General features: G+C 41.0%; 1 protein-coding gene across 1 annotated transcript in view; it reads left to right on the forward strand.

Annotated features, from left to right (window-relative positions):
- The first annotated feature begins 22,183 nt into the window (after positions 1-22,183).
- LRRC72 (leucine rich repeat containing 72) overlaps positions 22,184-23,845 on the forward strand; it is a 49,380-nt gene continuing 47,718 nt past the window's right edge. The window contains exon 1 of the mRNA XM_065939056.1: positions 22,184-22,363. Within this exon, the coding sequence (XP_065795128.1) occupies positions 22,271-22,363 (93 nt within the window). The 5' untranslated portion in view covers positions 22,184-22,270. The remainder of the gene's footprint in view (positions 22,364-23,845) is intronic.

Consider the following 23,845-nt stretch of genomic DNA (forward strand, 5'->3'; position numbering starts at 1 on the left):
AAGAAATGGAATTTCTAGGTGTAGAGAACAGAGGGTCAAGGGAAAAGAGGAATAGACAAAGAGTTCCTAAAGCAAGCTCACTCAGCTGTCCTCCTCCATGCAGAGGATTTTATAAGAAGAAATTAATATCTTGGCAGTATCATGAAAGATTTAACATAGGCAAAAGAATAGTGCTCTGAGAGTAAAGTCTGTTTAGTACCAAAGTACGGAAATGGAAACTTCTGCGGAGGCCTTTAGAAGTAGGAAAGATCCTAATCTGCCTGGAAGAATTTAGGTGTGGTTTTCCTTGGGGGTAAATGGGTTGGTTTATATAACTTACAAAGTTTCTGCTATGATTTTTTGACCCCCTTCTCTGACGTTTTAAAAAGTTATCCGTCCTCCCTCCACCCTCCCACACACAAAGTCCCCTTAGGTGCAGAGTATGTCATGACTCTCTCATGAAGCTCAGCAATTCACTCTTCTGGGAAATGGGAGACCACCCAGGCAAGCAATGATCGGCTGCCCCCTATAACCTACGTATCTGACTTGCTATAAATTGTCCATCATTTCACTCTTCCATTTGTAGAATTATTTTCAAAGTCTGGTCATTAGCACTATTAATTTTCAAAAGTTTCTATTATTTTGTTTCCTTTTTCCCCAAAAAATATTCTCCATGCAAGGAATATTCTGATTTTAGTATATCCAACAATATATGCATATCTTTAAAGTTCAACACTTTCAACTAAAGAACAAAGTAGTCTGTAATTTACGCTTTATCCAAACCCCAACATTTTCAATGTGTGTGTTCTCATGTGAAGAAATCCAATGCTTCCAACATATTTTCTGAATGTTATGTTTTCTTTTCTAAACAAACAATGTGATGATCAATTTCAACCTTATGCCCAGGCTTCTATCCAAGTGTGTTTCCCATTAAAGTTCATAACTTTTCCAAATGTGTTTCTCAAACAAATCAAGATTCTTTTATCCCTATATAGCTAAATAGTCTTGATTTAATTTGAGAGAAATTTCACATATCAAAGGTCAACAGAAATTATAGCTTAGTGCCACCGTTAAAATTTTCATTGTGATTGGAAAGATTAAAAAGACATAATATACATCACTTTATATTCTTAAAATTTAGAAACTTCTTAACTCCTTTTTTCTCTTGTGTTCATTCAGTGAAGTTTTTTTTAACTTTATTCTGGTATAATTGACAAATAAAATTATAAGATAGCTAAAGAGTTCATGGTGATGTTTTGATACATACATTTTGAAAAGATTCTCCCCATCAAGTTAAGCAACACGTCACCTCATATATTTATCTTTTTTGTTGCTGAATTCTACTGTTTTAACAAAATTCAATTATGTAATACAATGTTATTGACTGTAGTCACCATATTATACATTACATCTTTAAACTTTATTCACTTTAGAGCTGGAAGTTTGTATCCTTTTTTACAAACCTCTCCTTGTTTCCTCCATCATGCATCCCCTGGGACCTGTTTTTCTAGTTGTTTTTATGAACTTGACTTATTTTTTAAGATTCCACATATAAATGATTTGTTGTTTTTGTTATTCAGTTGCTAAGTTAGATCTGACTCTTTGTGATCCCATGGACTGGAGCATGTGAGGCTCCTCTGTCCTCTACTATCTCCTGTAGTTTGCTCACATTTATGTCCATTGAGTTGATGATGCTACCAAACTATCTCATTCATGCAGTATTTGCTTTTCTCTGTCTGGCTTATTTCACTTATAATGCCCTCAAGGTCAATCTAGGTTGTTAAAAATAGCAGAATTCCCTTCTTTATCTTGATTGAATAATAGTGTGTGTGTGTGTGTGTGTGTGTGTGTGTGTGTGTGTGTTGTGTATGTATATAGACAGACAGATTGTTTTCAAGTCTTGGCTACTATGAATAATGCTGCAATGAATATGGGGGTACAGATACCTTTTGATATCCTGTTTTCATTTCCTTTGGATATATATCTAGAAATGAGATTGCTAGATCACATGGTAGTTCTATTTTTAAAATTTTAAGGAAAATCCATACTACTTTCCACAGTGGCTGTATCAATTTACATTCCCCAGCAGTGCACAAGGGTTCCCTTTTGTCCACATCTTCACCAACATTCTAACAAATATAAGGTGAAATCTCACTGTTATTTGGATTTGCATTTCCATGATAGTTAGTGAGTTGAGCACCTTCACATATATCTGTTAGCCATCTCTGTGTCTCCCTTGGGAAAGCGCCTATTCAGTTCCTCTGCCTGTTTTTTAAATAAAATTGTTTGGGGGATTTTTGCTGTGTGAATTCTTTAAATTTTTTTGCATTATTAACTGCTTATCAGATATATGATTTGCAAGCATTTTGTTCTATTGCATAGGTTGAGGAAATTTGGATATGAAATGAATAGTAGATGACTGTTGTGTGCTAAGTCAGACTTCAGTCATGCCCTAATCTTTGCCACCCCATGGACTTTAGCCCTTCAGGCTCTTGTGTCCATGAGATTCTCTAGGCAAGAGTATTGGAGGGGGTTGCCATCTCCAAGGAATTTTCCCGACCCAGGGAACCCACGTCTTTTATGTCTCTTGCATTGGCAGACAGGTTCTTTACCACTAACTCCACCTGGGAAGATTTAGTTGATTTAATAGCACTGTGAATATGTTTTAAAAGTCCAATATCTTAGTTACATACTATTAATAATGATACTTGGAGTTGACATTAAAATATTCTAAAAAACTATGAAGAGATTAATAAAACAAGATTAATAAGATGCTCTCTCTACATATATGATGTTTGAATTTTAGAAAGAATAGAAAAAATGTCATCAGGAGTGGTAATGTTAAAGGAAGGCACATGAGGGAGAAAGAATAGAGTTACCCATGGTTCATTAGCTTTAAAATATACATTATACTTTTAAAAGCTCAATAAAGAAGAATATGTTGAAAAATTATGTTGAGGTTGTATTGTTTATGTGGGGGTGTATGTGGTAGTCTCTTAATAGCACATTAAGAATTTAATTATCTAATTTGTAATAGGTATGAACCCAGTGAGTAATTTTACAATGAACAGCAATTAACCTTGTTTTGAAAAAAAAAAGTTACCTTAAAAATTTTTTTTTGCATTTAACCAATATGAAATCACTTGAGCATAACTTTCTTTTTTTAAAAACTTTTCTGTTTACCTATTTAAAACTATGCAAAAATCTTATAGTAGTTAAGTGTTATTTTAAAACCATTTTCTAACTCCTAAGATTCTGAGATGTTCTATATTTTCTTTCTTCACCCCCCATTCCCATAATTAGATCGAGAATTTCCATGTAGTGTGTGTGTGTGTGTGAGTGTATGTGTGTGTATGTGAGTGTGTGTGTGCGTGCGCTGTGGGGCAGATAGCAGAGAGAGGGCAGAGAAGCAAGAGGTCCTGGAGCATCAAAGCATTCAAAACAGAGGTGAATGAGTTGTGGGAGCCACCGCCAACCTCTGCTACCTGAAACCTTGCAATTTTTCCCACTGTACAATATAGAAACGAAGCATCAAGGAAACCATGCCCAGACAGATTTCTGGCAGAGTCCGGCCTTCAGCTCGAATGGAAAGAAGAAGGAGATGGTCTATTGGATCCAGAGCAAGAGATCAAGGAGTGGAAATAATGAAACTCTCGACTGGGGTTTGCAAACTTCAAGTTCAGGGAGCACCCAGGCACTCTGTCAACCTCTTTAGGAAAGCAGGAGCTTTCCCTAAACATGGAAGGCTCAAGTGACTCATTTTGCGGGAATGCTAAACAAAGCTTCTCTGGGTAAGTCACTGTAAAGAGTTCTGGCAGCAGCTTCAGGCTTCACAGGGGGGTTATGGAGGCAGCAGAGGAATGAGGTCACATGAGTTAGGAAAAAACCTCTGGACAGAGACAAGGATTCAAGATCAGAGAACAAACACAAGTGGCAATAAGAGTGGTACTGATTACAGGGAATAAGTTAATAGGGGCTAGAGCAAATATGCCCAATATGCTGATCTGGTGGTGGGAGTCACCGTGACAGGCTAGGGACCTTAAAAATGCAGACAGCAAGAAACGAACAAGAAAGAAGAGAGTGTGAGGAGGAAAGAATATCAACAGGAGAAAGGAAAGGCAAACAAGCATGAGAGTGGATACTAACCCATTCTACAGAGTATCTTTACTCCAATCCTTTGGCCACCTGGTGCGAAGAGCTGACGCATTGGAAAAGACCCTGATGCTGGGAAAGATTGAGGGCGGGAGGAGAAGGGGGCCAGAGGATGAGATGTCAGAGGGTGAGATGGCTGAATGAAATCATTGACTCAACAGATGTGAGTTTTAGCAAACTCAGGGAGATAGTGAAGGCATGCTGCAGTCCATGGGTTCTCAAAAAGTTGAACATGACTAAGTGACAGAAAAACAACAAAGGTACAACATGGGATTCCCAGGTGACCGGGAATTCCCAGAATCTGCCTGCCAATGCAGGAGGCACATGTTTGATCCCTGATCTGGGAGGACCCTGGAGAAGGAAATGGCAACTCCAGTACTCTTGCTTGGGAAATTCCACAGTCAGAGGAGCCTGCCAGGCTACACTCCATGGGGTCGAAAAGAATTGAACGTGACTTAGCTCACACACTAGCTGTAACATTTACTCCGGCATACCAGCACAAGCTGGAATCAAGATTGCTGGGAGAAGTACCAATAACCTCAGATATGCAGATGATACCACTTTTGAGGCAGAAATTGAGGAAGAACTAAAGAGCCTCTTGATGAAAGTGAAGAGGAGAGTGAAAAAGTTGACTTAAAACTCAACATTCAAAAAATAAAGATCATGGCATCCGGTCCCATCACTTCATGGCAAATAGATGGGGAAACAATGGAAATAGTGACAGGCTTTATTTTCTTGGGCTCCAAAATCACTGCAGATTGTGACTACAGTCACGAAATTAGAAGACGCTTGCTTCTTGGAAGAAAAGCTGTAACCAACCTAGATAGCATATTAAAAAGCAGACATTACTTTGCCAACAAAGGTCTATCTAGTAAAGGCTATGATTTTTCCAGTAGTCGTGTATGGATGTGAAAGTTGGACTATAAAGAAAGATGATCACCAAGCAATTAATGCTTTTGAACTGTGGTGTTGGAGAAGACTCTTGAGAGTCCCTTGAACTGCAAGGAGACCCAACCAGTCCATCTTAAAGGAACTGGGTCCTGAATATTCATTGAAAGGACTGATGCTGAAGTTGAAACTCCAATACTTTGGCCACCTGATATGAAGAACTGACTCATTGGAAAAGACCCTGATGCTGGGAAAGATTGAGGGCGGGAGGAGAAGGGGATGACGGAGGATGAGATGGTTGGATGGCATCACTCACTCGATGGACATGAGTTTGAGCAATCTCCAGGAGTTGGTGATGGACAGGGAGGCCTTGTGTGCTATAATCCATAGGGTCACAAAGAGTTGGACATGACTGAGTGACTGAACTGAACTGAACTGAACCATGGAAGAATAATATTGAGGTAGGATATCATAGTGAAGTCAGGTTACTTTCTCCTTAATGTGTGCCATTTTTATGAGACATTCAACTGTTTGGAGTTTTTTTCTCATAAATAAACAATATTCTTATCCTAAATCAATTGTAACATAGCCATCAACTACAGTTCAAGAAGAATAAATAAAGAAGCAGTTTTGCTTGACGTTTGTTTTTATTACATGCTCAAAATTACCATTTCAAAATATGTCACATGTCGTCTCCCATTTCTTCCCTGCCCAGGCTCACCGGGTCCTTTGAGAGTGGCTGCCTTGGCAAAGGAGATGGGTCTGTCCAGCCTACTTACACAACTGTGTGTGCCATTTCATCCTGCACCCTCACCTGTGCTCTTCCCCATTTCCATTTCAGTGTTTTTGAAACTTTAGGCTTTGCCTCTCTGTTATTGGACTCGGTATAATTCTATTTACCTGGGCTTGGCTTTTAAATATTTGCTAGTCTAGGGGTAGCTTTTCATGTTCTGGCTAGAGCAGAAGAGAGGAGATGCTAACAAATAATGGAATCCTGGCAGCCTTCAAATGTGTCTAACCACAACTTTGATGGATGCTAAGAATAGCATTTATCGCAAGTGAGCCTTTGCTGGCAGGCCCTGCAAAACAACACCTCATTCTCTTCTCTGTCCTCGTGCTGTTGGTTCTCTTGATTTCCTGCTTTCACCTGATCCAACACTAAAGTCTGAAAGAGTGAGTCTCAACTTCAACTGCTTACCAGAGCCAATTGGGTGACTTTAGCAAACATTGATGCTGAGGTCCTAGCCTCCAGGATTTCATTGTCATCAGTCTGGGGTGCTGCCTGGGCTCTGGGATCTTTCAGGTTCTCTCATGTCATTTTATCATACAGCCAATGTTTAAAAAAAAAATACTGCCCTAGAAACAGACCCCATAGTTCTGGTTGCCTAGGTGACATTCCAATCTGACCAATCCCAGTTTATTCAAATTGAGGAGGAAATGGGATTGAAAATATGATAACTGAAGTGTCATTTACTACTAAAGTACTAGTTCTGAAAATGATAGAGCCAGTCTAAGTGTATCAATATGCATTGGAACACTGTAGCACGTTCTTAGCCAGACTGAATGCAAGGAAGATGTTCATGCTCCACTTGGGGCAGTGTGGAGTGCAGGAAGACTGAAACCAGAAATATGTGGTACTCGTAATAGACATTCAAAGCCAGATGCAATTCAAGGGGTTCACAGAGTGTATAAAGAGAAGGTGCCAAGCACTGAAAAGGAACCAGAGCTACAGCCTGGAACCAACGATTAGGAAAAGGAAATAGAAAAGGCAACATGAGACATTTACTAGTTAATTCCAGTTAATTCTAGTGGAAGGAGTGTATAAAGCCTGGTCAATATTTGCCTAATTATGCTGTGCAAGTATAACTTGGCAAGCTTCCCAGGTGGTACTAGTGGTAAAGAATCCACCAGCCGATGCAAGAGATGCAGCAGACGTGAATTTGATCCTTGGGTCAGGAAGATCCCCTGGAGGAGGGCATGGGAACCCACTCCACCATTCCAGTATTCTTTCCTGGAGAATCCCATGGACAGAGGGTCCTGGTGGGCTATAGTCCATAGTGTTGCAGAGTTGGACACGACTGAAGCAACTCAGCACACAAGTATAACTTGGCACCTACTTGCTCACAGGTCCTAATACAAAATTCTTCCCTTTGTTCTCCTTTGAATACGTTGTATCCGTCCATATAGACTGAACTACACTGCAGTAAAAAAGTTTGCCTCCCCTACAAAACCTCAGAGGATCAACACTACAAAGTGTCTCAGTCAAACACCATGTCCACCGGGAGGAGGTGACAGTCATTCAGGCTGATGAAGCAGCCACTGTCTCAGAGGCTGACATTCTCATGTCAGGGCAAAAGAAATGTCATGGAGGATCTTGCACTATTATATAAATTCTCCCATTCAGAAATGACCCAAATTTTTCTATTTACAGCTCACTGGCTGTACTAGTCACCTGGCCCCATGCAATGAGAAGGGACCAAGGAAGTGTAATCTAACCATGTGCTGAGAAGGTAAGAAGGCTAGAAATATGATGAATCCCTCATCATGTCTCCACATCATCATGGAGAAACAGTCAAGTTTTCTTTTTTTCATGGAAACAGCTACAGATAAAGATATACAAACACAGACAGCTTATTACAATCAGAGACATCCCTTTGCTGATAAAGGTCCATCTATTCAAAGCTATGGTTTTTCCAGTAGTCATGTATGTATGTGAGAGTTGGACCATAAATAAGGCTGAGTGCCAAAGAATTGATCCTTTCGAATTATGGTGCTGGAGAAGACTCTTGAGAATCCTTTGGACTGCAAGGAGACCCAACCAGTCAATCCTAAAGGAAATCAACCTTCAATATTCACTGGAAGGACTGACGCTGAAGCACCTGATGTGAAGAGTTTTCTCACTGGAAAAGACTCTGATGCTGGGAAAGATTGAGGGCAGGAGTAGAAGGGGCTGACAGAGGATGAGATGATTGGATGGTATCATCAATTCAATGGACATGAGTTTGAGCAAACTCTGGGAGATAGTGAAGGACAAGGAAACATGGTGTGCTGCAGTCTGTGGGGTCACCAAGAGTCAGACATGACCGAGCGAATGAATAGCAACAGCAACAATATCATGTCATATAACTGGGTTGTACCCACTAAAATGTAATGAGGGAAAGAAATTTTCTCTTTTATTTTTTCTGATGTATCCCTAGGGTCTAAAATAGCTCTTTAGCATAAAAGAGTTTAAACAAATATTTTGGGGTAAATAAAACTCTTGTGAGAAGTAAGAATAGGAAGAAAGAGAGCTAAGAGTAATGCTATCATTTATCAGAAGGACTATGACTAACTTGCTGTTAATCATTTCAAAATCACCATGTAAGAAGCTTCCATAGTCAAATGATTCACTAACTTTATGGAAATGATGCTCTCACCACTTTATTAAATTGCTTCAGAAGCCTTACTTCAATTAAGATCAAGTACAAATCCCGCCTATGTCCAATATCGTGTATTTATTTATTTAAAACATGTCTTTGTTTTTTGCTGTGCTGGGTCTTTGTTGCTGTGCACAGGCTTTCTCTAGTTGTGTGGAGCAGGGGCTCCTCTCTGGGAGGCGTGGGCTTCTCACTCTGGCGGCTTCTCTTATTGCAGAGCACGGGCTCCAGGGTGCAAGCGTTTCAGTCGTTGCGGGTCGTGAGCTCACTGATTGTGGTGCACAGGCTTAGGTGCCCCGAGGCATGTGGACTCTTCCCAGACCAGGGAGCAAACCTGTGTCCCCTGTGTTAGCAGACAGATTCTTAACCACTGGACCACCAGGGAAGTCCCAATATCAGTTTAACAACAAATAGCCATCAGTTTAAAAAAAGAAAAAAAAAACAAACTTTTTTTAAGAGGAAGGGAAAAGGATGGCCTTGTCTGCTGAGTTAACAATCTCAAGAAATAGGGTAACATTTCAAACTCTCACACCTGCATGGGAAGTCTTAATCGTTTATATTCATCTGGATTTTCCTTGTATTAATCTATAAATTTAGTGCAACCCAGTCAAAATTTCAATTGGACTTTTTTCTGCATAAAATTGTTTCCATTTTAATTTCATCAGGTTCCTAACTTCCATGAGTCACTCAATTTCACCCAAAATGTCCTTGACATTTGCTGACAAGCTGGATTGGTTTAGGAAAATGCTTAACATCAGTGAAATCCTCTGGTAAATTTGCTAAGAAGTAAGACCACATGATGATAACCATCATGTCATCTTGGGAGATGCCCTGATGCCCTGTCCTCTCCCATCCTGGGGCCACTCTCAGAGTGCAGCAATGGAGAATCTAAGCATGGGGACCTTCCCCCTTTCCCAAACCCCTGGATTCTCCCCAGCATGCTCTGGACATTGTGACCAGTTAGAGAGAGCTGCCTAGAAGAGCCAGGCTGTCTTCCCTTGATCCTGGGCACATGACCTGGGATGTATGAGGATAGGTTCTGACCATTTTACAGTTTAAGTCCAGCAGGGAAGCCCGGTGTTACCCATATGGTGACAAATAATATTACTCAGTGACTGGTGCAAAAGTAGACAAAGTCAATATGGCAGGCGGGGTTCAAGTCTCTGAGCCTTACCCAGGTGTCTCTGCATTCTGGATGGTGTCTTCACTCATGGTCAGAAAGAAAATGTGGCCTCTCAAATGCAGCACCACAAGGTTCAAAAGCAGCAGACTGGCAGATTAAGCCTGGCCACTCACTAAAGCAGGCTAAGAGCTGAGTCTCATTCCAATGTTCACCCCCAGCATCAGCCGCCTTCCTAGTACATCATGGAGGTTCCTGGACTTCTCCTGAAGGAAGTTAAACAGAAAGCAGGTCAGAATGCTCTCAGTAGACCATTCATGATTAAGGGATAGTTAATCTGCAACAGAGCTTCCTAGATGGCACTAGTGGTAAAGAATTTGCTAATTCAGGAGACGAAAGAGACACTGGTTCAATCCCTGGGTCAGGAAGATCCCCTGGAGGAGGGCATGGCAACCCTCTCCAGCATCCTTGCCTGGAGAATCCCATAGATAGAGGAGCCTGGTGGACTTCTGTGTCTCTTACTCCGCTTTGAGTTTTTCTGTCTAGTTGACAGACCCATAATTTACCTGTCATAGGCTGGTAGGCAGGGGTACCTTTTAACCCTATAAAGGCGAAGGACCCTGGTGAGCACACCTGGCCCAGGTATGCCTGACATCATCCGGAAGTTGATCTGGGCAGCCGATTTCCCTGCATGCAGTTGAGACAGGGAAGACCTCAGTTTCTGGCCTGTGGAGTCCACCCCACTCCTTGGGTAGCATGGACCTCCTGGGTGTTCCGCTCTCTCTGGTGGCCTGTTTGGCCTCCCCTTTCTGTTCTGTGTTGCGTTACCTCCACCCCCTGAGATTCCTCATCTCAATCCAAATTCTGTTCTCTCATAATTGAAATCCACTTCCCAAGTCTGCTCTCCCAGACTGACACTGTGGACAGTTTGCTGGGAATCTTTCCAGTCCTGCTTGGGGCATTTATAGGTTTATACAAACACTCTCTTTGTAATCTGTAGATGGTCCTGACTCAGTTTTTACAGCAAACATTGTGTGATAAACTAAACATCTTTCCTCATCGGTAAATGTGACTCTATTGCATCATTCTTTTATAGCTGTTTAATTTCCACAGGACAGATGATTCAAAAATCCTTTCACCTCTCTGGTTGTTTCTTAGATTTCTCCTATTAGAGATAATGTCACAGTCATGTGCTTGGTCCTCAGACGATCATACACTAGGAACTGTAAAGGCAAGGGAGCTAGGCTTCACGGGGTTGGGTCCTGCCTGTCCCGCTTGCAGCTGTGTGACCCTGGATCTGTTCCTTAAATGTCTGTGCCTCAGTCCTCACATCTGTCAACCGAGCCTGCTGTGGAAATCTTGCAGGTAATACAGCAACATAAAAGGTTTATTGCCACTCTAAGTTGCCTTCTGGTCACAGGAGTGATGAAATTGTGGTAGGGGACTGATCAGAAGTATCAAGACATTTTTAATTAATTTATGGCAAAACAGGGTCAGGTGCTTATTTTTATATTTCCAGTTGATAACTATCACTACATAGGCTTTAAACTTAAAATGTCATTTTAAATAGCTATTTTCTGTTTCTGTAGCTTGAGATATTGCTGATAAGATGGAGAAATGGTTATATATGTTTTAACTTATGAAAACCACCTGTATGATCTGTAGGGACTTTAGCAACAGTGTGCATGCAGGGTCACAGCTTTCTGTTCTGACAACTCCCATGTTTTTTTCCTCTGAGTGGAAAAATCTCACAGCTTTTTTTTTTTTTAACTTTGTACATAGCTATTTGTCATATCAACTTGCTTCTTTAAATAGACTGCTATAAAAGTTGCATCTGAGCAAGGTTTTAACTCTTGTTGGGACAGACTGTCACTGGGTAAGCAGTCAGTCTCCGTGCGGTGACGGAGGGCAGGGGTGTCAGAAGCTGAACTGGGTGCCGAACTCATTGGTGCATGGAGTGGGCCAATACCGAGGACTCAGAGCCTCTCTCATTTCTGGAGAAGCCTCGTGGAATGGCAGGTGGGTGCAGTGTCAGAGTTCAAGCCAGGTAAGGAGCGTGTCCTTGCAGAAAGAGGCAGCCTAGGGGGTGGTGTAGGAGTTCCAGCAGGCGGAGGTGGGCATCCAAAGACCCGGGTGGACTGTCAGTCTCCAAGCTGAGTGAGGGGAGAGTCCATCTGGCAGGGCAACCTGGGCTTCAAGGTGGACCTTAATTGTCCATGAATGATAGCGATGCCACCCCCCTGGCCAGCATGTAGGAGGGCATTGTGACACCATTCAGGCCCAGGACACCCAGAAGGATGCATTCAGGAAAGGAGAGACTCCCGGAAAGGTTTTCACTCTCAGAAGGTGATGATGATAAGTAGCCCCTCTTATTCCTCTCAATAGTAATACATCAAAATGAAACCCAGAGCTGCCATTGCTGTCCTGTGTCGGAAGGAAGCACCCTGAAAGGAAAGCTGACTTAGAGGAGTATAGCATTTAAAACGAGCAGAGTTCTGGAGCCCTGCTCCTGACTGTGTAGAGCGCAGAACTGCTTTTCCTTCGGGCTTCTTGTTACAGAGGCAAGGCATTTCTTAACTGTTTGAACAAGTAGAGCCTCGTGTCCGGGTGCTATAATAAAAGACATCCTACCTGATAACTACACCTTTGCTCCATAGTTAGCACCTCTCACTGCCAGTGAGTCTGCTAGTGGCTCTGTGCATGACAAATCAGAAGGACCAAGACGCGGGGTGACTGGAAGCAAAACCCACGATCATTTATAGATAAACAACGTAAGATCCAGGGCTCAGACACTGTCCTGGGAAAAAGACACAGCCAGACTTTATGATTTTCCAGTGGGTCGCGCTTATGTGGAACTCCAGACAACTGCCTCAGGGTCATTCCACCAGTTAAATGAAGCTTCTTAAATGTTCTTCATTAATACAGAGTGTGAGCTTGTTATGTTGCCGTGGCTACCTACAGTTTAGGTGTGGTCCATATCTAAGAAACTACATAAAGTTAAAAAAATAGCTTATTTGATTAATAATTGTATAGGAAAAAAATATGGCAAGAGGGAACAAAATAGCCGTAGGGTGAGAAGTTAAGCTGTGGAAGCTATACTTTTTTTAGCAAAGAAACTGTCAAGTTTACCAATCCAATAATATTCTTAGTAAATTTTCTTGTCAAAGGACTTCTGACAGGGAATTCCTGAACTTTTAGAGAAAACAGAACCCCCAAATACCAAGGGATCATGTCAAAGAACAGAATAATTTTGATAGTAAAAGTCATTTTCACCGTGGGCCACAGCAAGATAAACAGTTATGGGAGTGCACTTGTAATACTTTGAGTCATTAATTTGTAAATGACAAAGATCGGAAATAAGGGATTTTCTTCACCCCAAAGACATCCTACTTACTAAGGCCATAATACAAAATATAACAAAACTCAACAAAAGGAAATTGAAAAGGAATGTATGTAATCATTCCAAAGACAGGATGCATGACATTTCCTACCAACTAATATTACAATAGGTAGCTGAATCAACTAGCTATACAATCTGACTTAGAAAATATAGAAAAGTTTATTTAAAATAATGTCATATAAAGGGCTTAGTTGACTTCCTTTGTCTAATGGTATTCACACTTTAGTGACAGTATGTAAAAAGTTTGTTAGTAAAGGTAGGAATGCAGGAGAATATTTTTAGACCACCTACATTTAGCATACATTAAATCACACAACACATTCCTTTTAGTAAATGCTCCTTTTATAACATTCATTCCTGTTACTAATAGAAACTGCAAACAGGATTATGATATTTAATTAATTCACAAAATGCAGCTGTACTTCAAGCTCTTGGCATCTGTCCAATATTTTTAATGTAAATTTTTAGAGAGAGAAAAAAGAGGAATTATTTCAAATTTTTCTTATTAGTTCTTAATTTGGGTGAGGAATAGGGCAAGGGAGATCAATAGAGGAAAACTCTGGGCAAGTGTTACAGTAAAAATTAGAGTCAGTGTGGGCAGGCTGTTGATCCAAGAAATGCCATGTATATGTGAAAATGCCATGATGCTATAAGGTACACTCTCAGGATAATATTCCACATCAACAAACTTGGTCATATTCTTGATTTAATGTAGAGAAATCTAATACAAACCAGCTTAAACAGAAAGAAAAGTGTATTGACCCACATAACCAAACTGCAATGGAAACAGGCATAAAGCTAGCTAGCACCAAGAGCTCAAATGCCATTAGACGTGATCTTCTCTTGCTCTGTATATTAGTTGTTTGTTTTTTTAAGTGAATAAAGGCTTTTTATTTAATTATTTTTTGGACATGCTGCATGTGGAACTTCCCTGATCCCATGCCCCTTGTACTGGACCACCAGGGAAGTCTCTGTATGTTAGTTTTATTTTCTTCTACTGTAAATCCACTTTCTATATAGAAAGAAGCATGGCTGGTGGCAGTCTCTAGGTTCATACAATAACAGTTTAATGATAGTGAAAAGATCCTAGAGAAGGATTCTGATTGGCCTAACTAGTGTGATGGATCAATAATTGTGGCTAGAGGTGTGAGGTCTGGATAAGCTTAAATCCCCGCTTTTAGACCAAAAACTATAAGCCAGGGAGGTAGGTCAGGCAGACCCTATTCTAACTTGGTGGCTTTTAACCAAACCTCTCATTGTAAGAGTAGGGTAAAACAATGAATACTCAAAAATAATACATGTAGGGTGAATTCTAATTAGCATTAATTAGAGGAGTAGAAATAGTAGGAAAAACTATCAGATTATAATGACAACCTATAGAATGGAGGAAGCCACTGCAAGTCACATGTCTGACAAGGGTATAGTATTCAGAATATGCAAGAAACGCAACAGCTGAAAAACAAACCAATCAAGAAGTGGGTAAAAGTCTTGAATACACATTTTTCCAAAGAAGATACCAAATGGCCAACAGGCATGTGAAAATAATACTCAACATCATTGGTCATTGCTGTGCTGTGTTCACTCACTCAGTCGTGTCTGACACAATGTGACCCCGTGGACTGAAGCCCACCAGGCTCCTCCGTCCATGGGATTTCCCAGGCAAGAGCGCTGGAGTGGATTGCCATTTCCTACTCCAGATCTTCCCGACCTTGAACCTGAGTCTCTTAGGTCTCCTGCAGTGGCAGCCAGATTCTTTACCACTGCGCCACCTGGGAATCCATTAGTCATTAGAGAAATGCAAATTAAAATCATAACGAGTGTTGGTGAGGAGTCGAAAAATTCAAACCCATACGTTGCTGGTAGAAATGAGGTGGTGCAGCCACTGTAGAAAACAGATCGATGGCTCCTCACAGGTTAGTTTGGACCGTGGGAGGGAACAACCAGAGGTTGTGGGAGGCAGGCTTTGTAGGAATAAGAGGGTGGGGTGCCTTGGTTCCCACACAAGGGATGTGATTAGATTGTTTGACTAATTCTGCGGGCTGGCAAGGAAATGAAATCTGCTGCTGAGGAGTAAGTAGCAATTGTACCTGGTCTGCTTGATAAGGAGGATTGCTTGACCAGGGGACCTTATCTGTGAACGCAGAGCAGAGAGGAGAATGTGCACTTAGGTCATGTGAGGGCTTCCTGGTTTCAGGTATCGAGGCAGCAAGTGATACTAATTCCAAGTCTTATACTGCATAGATTTACCACAAGAAAGGAAATCCTCCTTTTCCCCTTAGTTACAGTTATTCTGCTTAGCCTGTCTCAGATCATGTACCTACCCTTAATGCTGGGAGTTTAAAGACTATGATTATCAACCTCACTGGGCCACAGGATTGGGAATGAAGCTGTGCCCCCAGTGAAGAACATCTCTTTTCAAAAGATAGTGATCAAATGACAACGTAATTCCTAATCACAGTGTGTTCCTTCCCTCTGCTCTCCCCCTCCTTCCTCTCTGTTTTTTCTGTTTCTTTCCCCTTTTTTCTTCTCTTTATCTCCTGCTTCTCACCTCCTCTCTGCACTTCCCTTCCACTCTTTATCTCCCCCATTTTTTCACTTCTTTGTTCTGTTCTCTCCCACTTGCTTCTCCTTATCCCCTCACCTGTTTTTAATTGTCCATGACTGCAACAGCCCCCAACATCTGTCACCGATATAGTGCCCCAGTGCCTCAGTGGTAAAGAATCCGCCTGCAATGCAGGAGACACAGGTTTGATCCCTGGGTCAGGAGGATCCCCTAGAGGAGGTCGTGGCGACCCACTCTAGTATTCTTGCCTGGCGAATCCTTGTGGACAAGGAGCCTGGTGGGCTACAACCCATAGGATCACAAAAAATCAGACACTACTGAAGCAACTTAGCACACAGGAATCTAGTGGCCTTTAGCTGGACTCCTGCTTCTTACTGCTTTAGTCAGATCTCTAAGTACAGGAAGAATTGGGCAAAGCCAAAATTAACTGTTAGTCTACTTTTCCTATCCAAATTTACAAAAACTGGCCAAACTTCATGGAAAGTATACCCTAATTGGGAAAACCAATTTTTCCTTTGTTATAATCTAAAATGAATTCATGAAGCAAAGATCAGTTTCTGAAATTCTAGATGTACTTTCAATGCAAAATCTCTCAATGCCTTTGTACTTTTTATAAAAAAGGTTTTTCTGAACTACTTTGCAATACATAGTATCTCTAATTAAAATAATTATTGATCTTTTGTCTTTGTTTTGTGGGAAGAAGTGGTAATGAAAGCATTGCTAGTAAAATACCTAGCAGCTGAATAAAGGCCACAAACACAACACAGTCAATATGGTCAATAACACAGTTTGGAATTATTTACAAAGGTAATTGAAACACTTCACACTCTAAGCAAATAGATCTACTCGAATGCCAGGTAATATCAAAGTAGAACCAACTACAATTAATGTGTTTAAAGGTGTGGATATCCATGAGATTTGCTTCCTAACAACCATTTCTTGGAGTGAATCTCACTCACATCCTCTAGTCCCTGGCAGAGTATGTAGTTTATGGTAGGGGCTTAGTCAGTTTTAGTGTCTGACTGGCTGAAGGAATGAATACATTGATGAAGAACGTCAGATCATCTGATGTAGCTACCTCATGCAGTGAAAATGCAGTTTCAATGGCTTGATTGCCTAAGTGTAGCCTGTGGTAACTCAGGCTGCTTGGAGCTAGTTTGGGAGTCTCTCTGCCACTTTGTAGACAAGAGCAACAAAGAAACTATCTCCAAGAATCCCAGATGCCACTGCTAACTCGGATCTTCTGCGGAAATAATCCAGGTCAAAAAGGGAAATGACTTTCAAGCTGAGTCCTTATTCTGAAATGTTTAAATTATGGGAGTGTGAAGAAGAAAACTCCAGCAGGTTCAGATGCTTGAGTTAGAAAGAGTCATAAAGAAGCCTATATGTTAACAGACATGAAACCCAGCTCCACAATAACACCTCAAACTTGACAAAATAATGGTGCTTTCACTGTCCCACTACATTTTTAAAATATATAGCACATTTGAAAAAGTTTTCATGTAAGAGGATGAGAAAATATTTATTGACTTGGTAGTAGTATTTATTCTGGAAGATGGTATTTTTTTATGTCAACACTCAATTTAGATTCAGTTGTAGTTTAATAACAATCCTCCAACTAAATCATTGTCTATTATGATAAAAGAGTTAAATTTATTTTTACATTTAAACATGTAGTTGCATGCAGATAACATTCCAAGAATATATCTCTCTTTCCAGATTTAAATATTAATCTGAAATTGTCAGGATGGAGATTTTGTCAAGCGTTTATGACATAAGGTGACAGGAGCAAGAATTCTTTTGAAAAAGACTGAATTTGATCATTGAAATGTATCTTTCTGGTCTTCTGAGATTTTAAATTGATATTGATACTTGTTTATTTCTTTTGATGTCTTTTGTCAGTTTTTTAAAATTTTATGTATATATTTTTAATTGGCATATAATTGCTTTACAGTATTGTATAGTTTCTGCTGTACAACTATATTGGTATTTATGTATAATGTGCATATTATATATAATACATAATAATATACATGCATATGTACATGCTAGGTCACTTCTGTCATGTTCAACTCACTTCAGTCGTGTCCAACTCCGTGTGACCCTTTGGACTGTAGCCCACCACACTCCTCTGTCCATGGGATTCTCCAGGTAAGAATACTGAAGTGGGTCGCCATGCCCTCCTCTGGGGGATCTTTCTGACCCAGGGATTGAACCCGTATCTCTTGCATCTCCTGCATTGGCAAGAGGGTTCTTTACCACTAGCGCCACCCAATAATCTACATACATGTTTATAATTACCTAGTGCTGCATGGCAAATTACCTGAAAACATTTGCAGCTGAAACAGCAAACATTTATTATCTCCATTTCTGAGTGTCGGGAATCTAGGTGTGCCTCCGCTGGGTGACTCTGGCTAAGTTTCTCAGGAGGCTGCATGGCTGTGACCTTCTCAAGGCTCCAGTCTGGGAGATCTACTGCCAAGCTGGCTCATGTGACCATTGCAGGCTTCGGGGCTGCTGTGGCTATTGGCTAGAGACATCAACACCTTGCTATATGGGCCTCCCTACAGATCAGCTCATAACAGGATGCTGGTTTACCTTAGAGTGGGCCAGAGAATAAGGGAGAAGGTGCCCCAGACAGAAGTCAGTCTTTTTGTAACCTGCCCTCAGAAGTGATAGCCTGCCCTTCTGCCATATTCCTTTCATTCGGAGTGAGTCCAAAGCCCAGCCTACACACAAGGGGAGAGGATTAATTACACAAGGATATGAAAACCAGTAGGATCACTGGGGGCATTGTAGAGTTTGCCTGCTGTGTATGTGTGTGTGGGGGGGGTGCACACATGGGTGTATATTTGTATGAATATATATGTACATGAATGCACACATATGTATTTTCATGTGTATACATACATATATTTGGTTTCCCAAGTAGTGTTAGTGGTAGAGAACCTGCCTGCCAATGCAAGAAATGTAAGAGACACAGGTTCAGTCCCTGGGTCTGGATGATCCCCTGGGGGAGGGCACAGCATCCCACTCCAGTATTCCTTCCTGGAGAATCCCATAGACAGGGGAGCCTGGCAGGCTGCAGTCCATAGGATCACACACAGTCGGACACGACTGAAGCGACTTAGCACGCACACACACATAAATACATACACACACATATATATACATGTATATAGAGCCACACATTTATATAGAGAGAGACTTTATGCTTGAAATGCCTGATTGCTACATCATATATGTGATAAAATGCAACATTCTTTTTTATATTCATCTGTTTATTATTAATTGAAAGATAATTGCTTTACAATACTGTGTGGGCTTCTGCCATACATCAACATGAATCAGTCGAAAGTATACATATGTCCCTTCCCCCTTGAACCTCCGTCCCACCTTCCACCCCATCCCACCACTACAGGTTGTCACAGAGCCTCAGTCTGAGTTATCTGAGTCATGCAGCAAATTCCCACTGGCTATCTACTTAACGTGTGGTAATGTGTATGTTTCCATGCTACTCTCTCCATTCATCTCACTGTCTCCTTCCCTCCCTGCTGCCCTGTCCCTAAGTCTGTTCTCTATGTAAATGCAGCATTTTTAATAGCATTAACAAGACTTCTCTGCTAGCTTAAGATAAACGCCTATCAATAACTCACCAAGTCAAAACTGAGCATAGCAAGAGAAGGGTTAGTAATTTCGATGACATTACACAATGAAGTACTGTAATGAAAATTAGTATTTGTGAGTTGTGTGAATTCCACCCAGTATCACCTCTAATTTCAGGCAAGGGGACTTCTGCCCTAGGCTCCTTGATTTAGAGGACACTGCTCAGGTCTTCTACTGGACTCATGTCCCACCACACTCATGCACTCCACTGAGGGACAAGTGGATGAACCCATCTGGAGTTCTTGCCCCCTCTATGACTCTAACGGACATGTGATGCCCTCGGTGTAAAGGATGTAGTGAAAAGGTGGCTATAGGAGGGGATAGGCAGAGCTTAGATAGGTTCTTGGGAGAAGATGTGAAATCACACTGAAACAAATTCAGGTTTGGAACTGAAAATTATATCATTCGATTAAGCTGGGATTCTGCCTAGAGGTTTCTAGCTTTTCCAGACAATACAGCATGTTTCCAAACTTGAATCACTTCTTATTCCCATACAGGAAGGTATTTTGAGGGTTGTGTGTGAACTCTGAGAGAAAACAGGTATGTAAAGATGACGTGGAAATGGCTGCATCAAGTGATAGCATTCTGGGCATGGACCTTGGAGGTCAGTGAAGGGGTACTTTTGGAGATAGATTCAGAAATGATGTTTATTTAAAGTCTGGAGGCAACAGGCATTAGCCAGGGAGGAGAGAGCAAAGAAGACAGCTTTTAACTTCCCAGGGGGTTCCATGGTAAAGAATGGCATCATATATCATAAAAAGGTATGCATAAAAGAATGTGATTTGATAGTAACTGATGTATTACTTATTCTATGGTCATTGTATACAGTAGGAATGGGTGGTAATTATTCAAGACAAATTAGGAAGAGACTTTTTAAAAAAATTATGTAGATTTTATGATGGCCATTACATGCATAATTTTTTTCTTACACACTTTTTACTAGCAAATTATTCTTGAGAAACAATTGCATGTCAACATCTCAATGAGAACTTTTTATTCTGTGAACAATACATTCTACCTGTCTGGGAGAATGTAATTAAATAATGGATTTTTTGAAGTAAACTTTCAGCTTCTTCATTTTACTGTTGAAGAAACTAAGGTTCAGAGCCATTAAGTGACTAGAAGGTGGCCGACAGATAGTTAATTTCAGAACTGAGACTAAACTCCACATGCCCTGACTTGGAACACAAGGATTTTTTTCTTATCCAAATCCACATACATGATATGATAGAGCTTTCAAACCGGGATATGCTTAGCCCTGTAGGCAATGGCAGCATGCCAGGGAGGCAAAGCCACAGGATAAACACAGGGTGTCTTGCTTCAGTGTAAATATTACTCAAAGATTTGAGGGGAGTTAGGGGGAGCCACTTTATTTTTATATTGAAACAAAATTGATTATAAAGGAGAACGTACATTTTACATGAATTTTTTAAATTTCAGGCTGGATTCCTCAGGCTATAATCCCATCAAATGGAGGTAAAAGTTCTCTCTGTTCACTTGGCTAGGGGTACCCCTTCTGTAGACCATCAGTGTGTGAAGACATCTAGGAAGAATCAAGAAGTGCCTTCACTAATCCCCATCTTTCACATTTCATTTTAAACTTGCATTATTTTAGTCCTTGCAATCAATTAAATGGTAAATTTTTCTTGAAGAGGGAACATATAAAGACCTCTTAATAGATGAGTCTCTGAGTTCCTTTCCTAAGAACAGAGCTCTCTGTTTAAAATTTATTTTCTCCTCTGAATCAGTGTAAAGTCAAGAGATTTCAGAATAAAATATTTAAATGTGATTTTAGTAGAAATTAACTGGTTAGTAGTTTACTTCTATAAGATGCTCTCTAAAAGTAAATAGCCTGTGGTTGTAAAACTCACATTTGTCTAATGTACAAAGTTGACCTAGGAGTATGCATCTCCATTTTTCTGTGTAGCATATTAATAAATGATATCTGGAAAGCTGTCATACATATTAACAGCAAAGATGGGAGACAAGATGCTAGTAAATTATTTTATAGCTTTTCTCAGCGGACCATTTCTTTCATCTGATTTTTATTCCTGGGTTAGAAACTATTTAAACAATGGTTCTCAGATGGTTACTTTCCCCATGGTACCTAGAAGAACTTTTATCCACCCACCACAAAAGGCTCAAGTACTTATAAAAAGTATTTATACTCAAATATTTATAAAAAGTTTTAGAAAGAATGTGTTTTGACTCCTTCACTGAGACCTTTTTTAATGCTCTATTCCAATACCAACACTTTTTAATGCAAGTAGCTTGATCCGTTTCAAAAAATTACATTTAATTCTTAGATTTCAAGTTCAAATTTGGTGCCAAGAAACCAACCTATTCAATTGAATCAATTGTTATTAAATTCATTGTGTTAGGTCCTGGCCAAAAAAAAAAAAAAAAAACCTCCAGCCTCCAAAAGTTTCCCAAGCTAGAGGAGAACCAAATTCATATAAATAAAATCATAAGGTCTTCAAGATTGGATGAGACTGGCCAAATAGTGGCTCAGCTTAACAAAAGAAATCCTAATGCAATATTTCTTTTCAGAAAATAAAAATTAATGCAAAACATACATGATGAACAAAAATGTCAAATTTTAAAATAAAGACAGTCTCACTGGTACTGATTTTTTTTTCCCCTCCTTTTGCATTAAGCTCCAGGAGGGCTCCACCAAGCCCTGCCTCACTCCTACCCTTCACAGGGTAGACTGTGGTTTCACACACATCTGCTTTTCAGAAACCTAAATTTTCTAATATTCAGATCTCAGTAGAGTTATTATTACTGGGTGACTTCAGCGGCGCCCTCTGATACACTCGTGGTCTCTACCCGATCGCCATCCCTCCTACCTCCGCGGTATGCGGCATCCCGCGTAGAGAAACACTGGAGACCTAGGTACCACGCAGTGGCTGTTGCAGGGCCACAAGCGCAAACGTCACAGAAGTCCGGATTTGGCTTCACATCTTGCCTACTTCGGATTGGCTTTTAGTCCGCAGGGTGGTGGTAACTCTTGGTAACCACCAGAACAGTCAGCCGCGGGCCAGGCTGGGTCGATCACGGGTGCTGCTGAATGGCCGGGTGTCCCGATGGCCAGGGACCCCAGTCATCTGCCGCGTGCCTGCCGACACCCGGCAATCCAAGCGAAGGCCGCAGAAGCTGCCCTGGAAATCTGCCGTACGGTAAGCATCCCCCTCTTCCCCAGATCATGGAGCCTTTCGGGGGATCCTGACAGAGCTCCAGTCCGCTGGAGGCCACCCCGGGGTCCAGGGCAATCACAGTCCCCAGCCAAACCTTCCACTGGGGCTAGAACCTGTCATCTCCTGATTGGGGTTTGGGAACTGCCCCGATCCACACTAACTGATTTACACTGACCCTTTCCCATTTAATATCTCATGCATATATAATCATGGCAGCTTATAGAGACCAGCAGGACTTCCCAGGTGGCGCTAGTGGTGAAGAACCCTCCTGCCAAGGCAGGAGAGGGGAGAGGGAAGAGACACAGTTCGATCCCTGAGTCAGGAAGATCCCCTGGAGAAGGGCATGACAACCCACTCCAGTATTGTTGCCTGGAGAATCCCATGGACAGAGGAGCCTGGAGGGCTACAGTCTACAGAATGCAGGAAAAGTCAGACAGGACTGAAGCAACTGAGGATGCCTGCTGGCACACAGATTAATAACACCATAACTTTGAAATCTTGACCCTCCTATATATATATATACATATATACATGTACATGTATATATATATATATATATACATGTAGAGCCCTGAAATGTTGTTTCCCTAAACTGCAGATTGACACACTGGGGAGGAAAATTCTTTGAGGGACAATACAAGCGGCGTTGAGGACAGTTTAGATAATGACTAAAAGAATCCTTGATTGGGGAATGAAAAAAAGTCACAATTGCACTGTGCTATTTAGGACCTAACAAGGTGTTCTCGAGTTCTCACGCTTGTCTAGAAAGGCTTGGAGCTATGATAATTAGTCAAGGCTGAACGTTCTGTAATGAAATGGAAACTTCACACTAAATCCTAACTAACTCGTGGCGTGTGTGTATTGCATGAAGTTATAGGAATGAATCATTATAGTAGATAAATCATCAAAGTGAGGATATTTTTTTCTATAGATCTTAATAAAGTCTTCATTCTTCTAGGATGTAGTAGTCCCACAATTTTCAAACATTTCATTCTATTTTATCTAGATCCCAAGGTATCTGCAGTGGAAGTAGCTGCTTTTTTTCTTCTCTATGCTAGAACAATCTACATCCAAGTTTTGTGTTGGGTTGTTTTTATTTTCCTGTTTCATCAATCAGTTAATTTGAAAGCTAACAATTTCCCCTTATCAGAGTCCTGAAAGTGCTCTGCAAATTGAATACCTTTTCTGTGTGATATTCTCTACCATGCTACACAATATTGCAGATTCAAGTTCTACCTTCTTGAAACCCGCCCTCTCTGTTCCCACTGTCTTTTTGCTTCTCTTCATAACTTTATAACAGTCCCTCATGTATCTTCTTACGCAGCTTGGCTCTCTCCTCCTCCTTCCAAATGTAGACACTTCAGGATGGTCTTCCCTGGGTCCCACTCTGTCCTCTGTGCTGGCTGACGACCAGGCTGGACATACCTATCCTGATACTCTGGTGAGATTCGCTCTCCCACTTGC

Source organism: Muntiacus reevesi, chromosome 6 (assembly GCF_963930625.1).
Source record: "Muntiacus reevesi chromosome 6, mMunRee1.1, whole genome shotgun sequence".
In the NCBI taxonomy this organism is placed as follows: Eukaryota; Metazoa; Chordata; class Mammalia; order Artiodactyla; family Cervidae; genus Muntiacus; species Muntiacus reevesi.